The 1,394-nt window shown below is 46.2% G+C and overlaps 1 protein-coding gene across 1 annotated transcript; it reads left to right on the forward strand.

The window, feature by feature from the left end:
• The first annotated feature begins 224 nt into the window (after positions 1-224).
• On the forward strand, positions 225-1,166 carry LOC106338013. The gene has a single exon (XM_013777088.1). It carries the CDS (start codon positions 225-227, stop codon positions 1,164-1,166), a length of 942 nt encoding a protein of 313 aa, XP_013632542.1.
• Positions 1,167-1,394: the final 228 nt, after the last annotated feature.

Genomic DNA, 1,394 nt, shown 5'->3' on the forward strand with positions numbered 1-1,394 from the left:
AGAAGAATAAGAAAGCCTGGGAGTACTTCATCTTGGGACAGTTCTACGAGGAGCCCCCAACTAGAGGTGCTATCCACGCCATTGTCAACGGAATATGGAGTCGTCAGCGATGTGACATCACTGTTAACAAAATGGATGGGAACGCTTTCCTCTTCTGAGTACCCTGCCCCAATGCTAGGCGACACATCCTGAAGCAAAGTCTGTGGCAAATCGATGGGAAAACCATGTTTGTCACTAAGTGGTCTCCAGGTATCCAGCAAATCAAACCAAAACTGGAGATGGTGCCGGTTTGGCTTGAGTTTACAGGAGTACCACTCCAGTTCTTCAACAAGGACGCCCTGAAAGAGATTGCAATGGTTGGACACCCACTTTGCTTGCATCCTGCTACAGAAAACCTTACCAACATCGAGGTAGCTAAGGTGTATACTGTCATTGACCCGAGGAAGCCACTCCCAGAGTTTGTCAATGCACGATTTGAGTGTGGAGATACTAGAAGAATTGCTGTTACGAGCCCTTGGCTCCCTTCACTCTGCTCTTTCTGCAAAAAGTTTGGACATACTATCACAAGATGTAAGCATGCTCCTAAAACTTGCCTGACTTGCAACTCAGTGAAGCATCCTACTGCCTTGTGCCCCCGCACAAATCACTCAGTTGCTGATAAGGAGAAACATGAGAAGGAGGGTAAGAAACGGGAGGGCAAGAAACCTATAAAAAGCCTTCTCCCTATTGTTGGACAGCCTGCCGTGACTACTAATACGGTGGACCCCAAGAATGCTAAGCTGCCTGCCCCAAAACGCACGGCTGGCACCCATAAGGAAAAACCAGCTGATGCTCCCGCCTATAAGGAGATTCTGACAAGCTCCCTATCTCCCTCCATTGCTGACATCGTGGCATCCCCTGGCTCACAAGGTCACTCTGGAAGCTCGGTCTCTGTATCTCATGATCTATCGAAGGGAAGTTTATGTGTAGATCTCTCGGCTGAAGGGTGTTTTGAAGATCATCAACAGACTAGCACTGGCTCTTCTGGCTCTTTCTCTGACATTCTACTCTCTGAAGAGGATGATAACTCATCAAATGATGGGGATGAATTCATTGAATTTTTCTCCAAGAGACACAAGAAGCGGGCAAAAACGAATGCTAGGGCTAGAGACCCTTTAATCCTCTAACTCTCTACCTCTCCATGGATCTGTTTTGCTGGAATATTAGAGGAATAAATGATTCAGTAAAGCGGCATGGTCTTAGGAAATAGATTCGTAAATATAATCCTATTTTTGGTTGTCTCGTTGAGACGCATGTACAGCAGCCAAATTCAATTCGAATAATGAATAACATCCTGCCCACTTGGTCTTTCGAGGGAAACTACGAATTCTCCGCTCTTGGAAAAATCTGGATTG

The sequence above is a fragment of the Brassica oleracea genome, chromosome C4 (assembly GCF_000695525.1).
Source record: "Brassica oleracea var. oleracea cultivar TO1000 chromosome C4, BOL, whole genome shotgun sequence".
Taxonomy (NCBI): Eukaryota; Viridiplantae; Streptophyta; class Magnoliopsida; order Brassicales; family Brassicaceae; genus Brassica; species Brassica oleracea.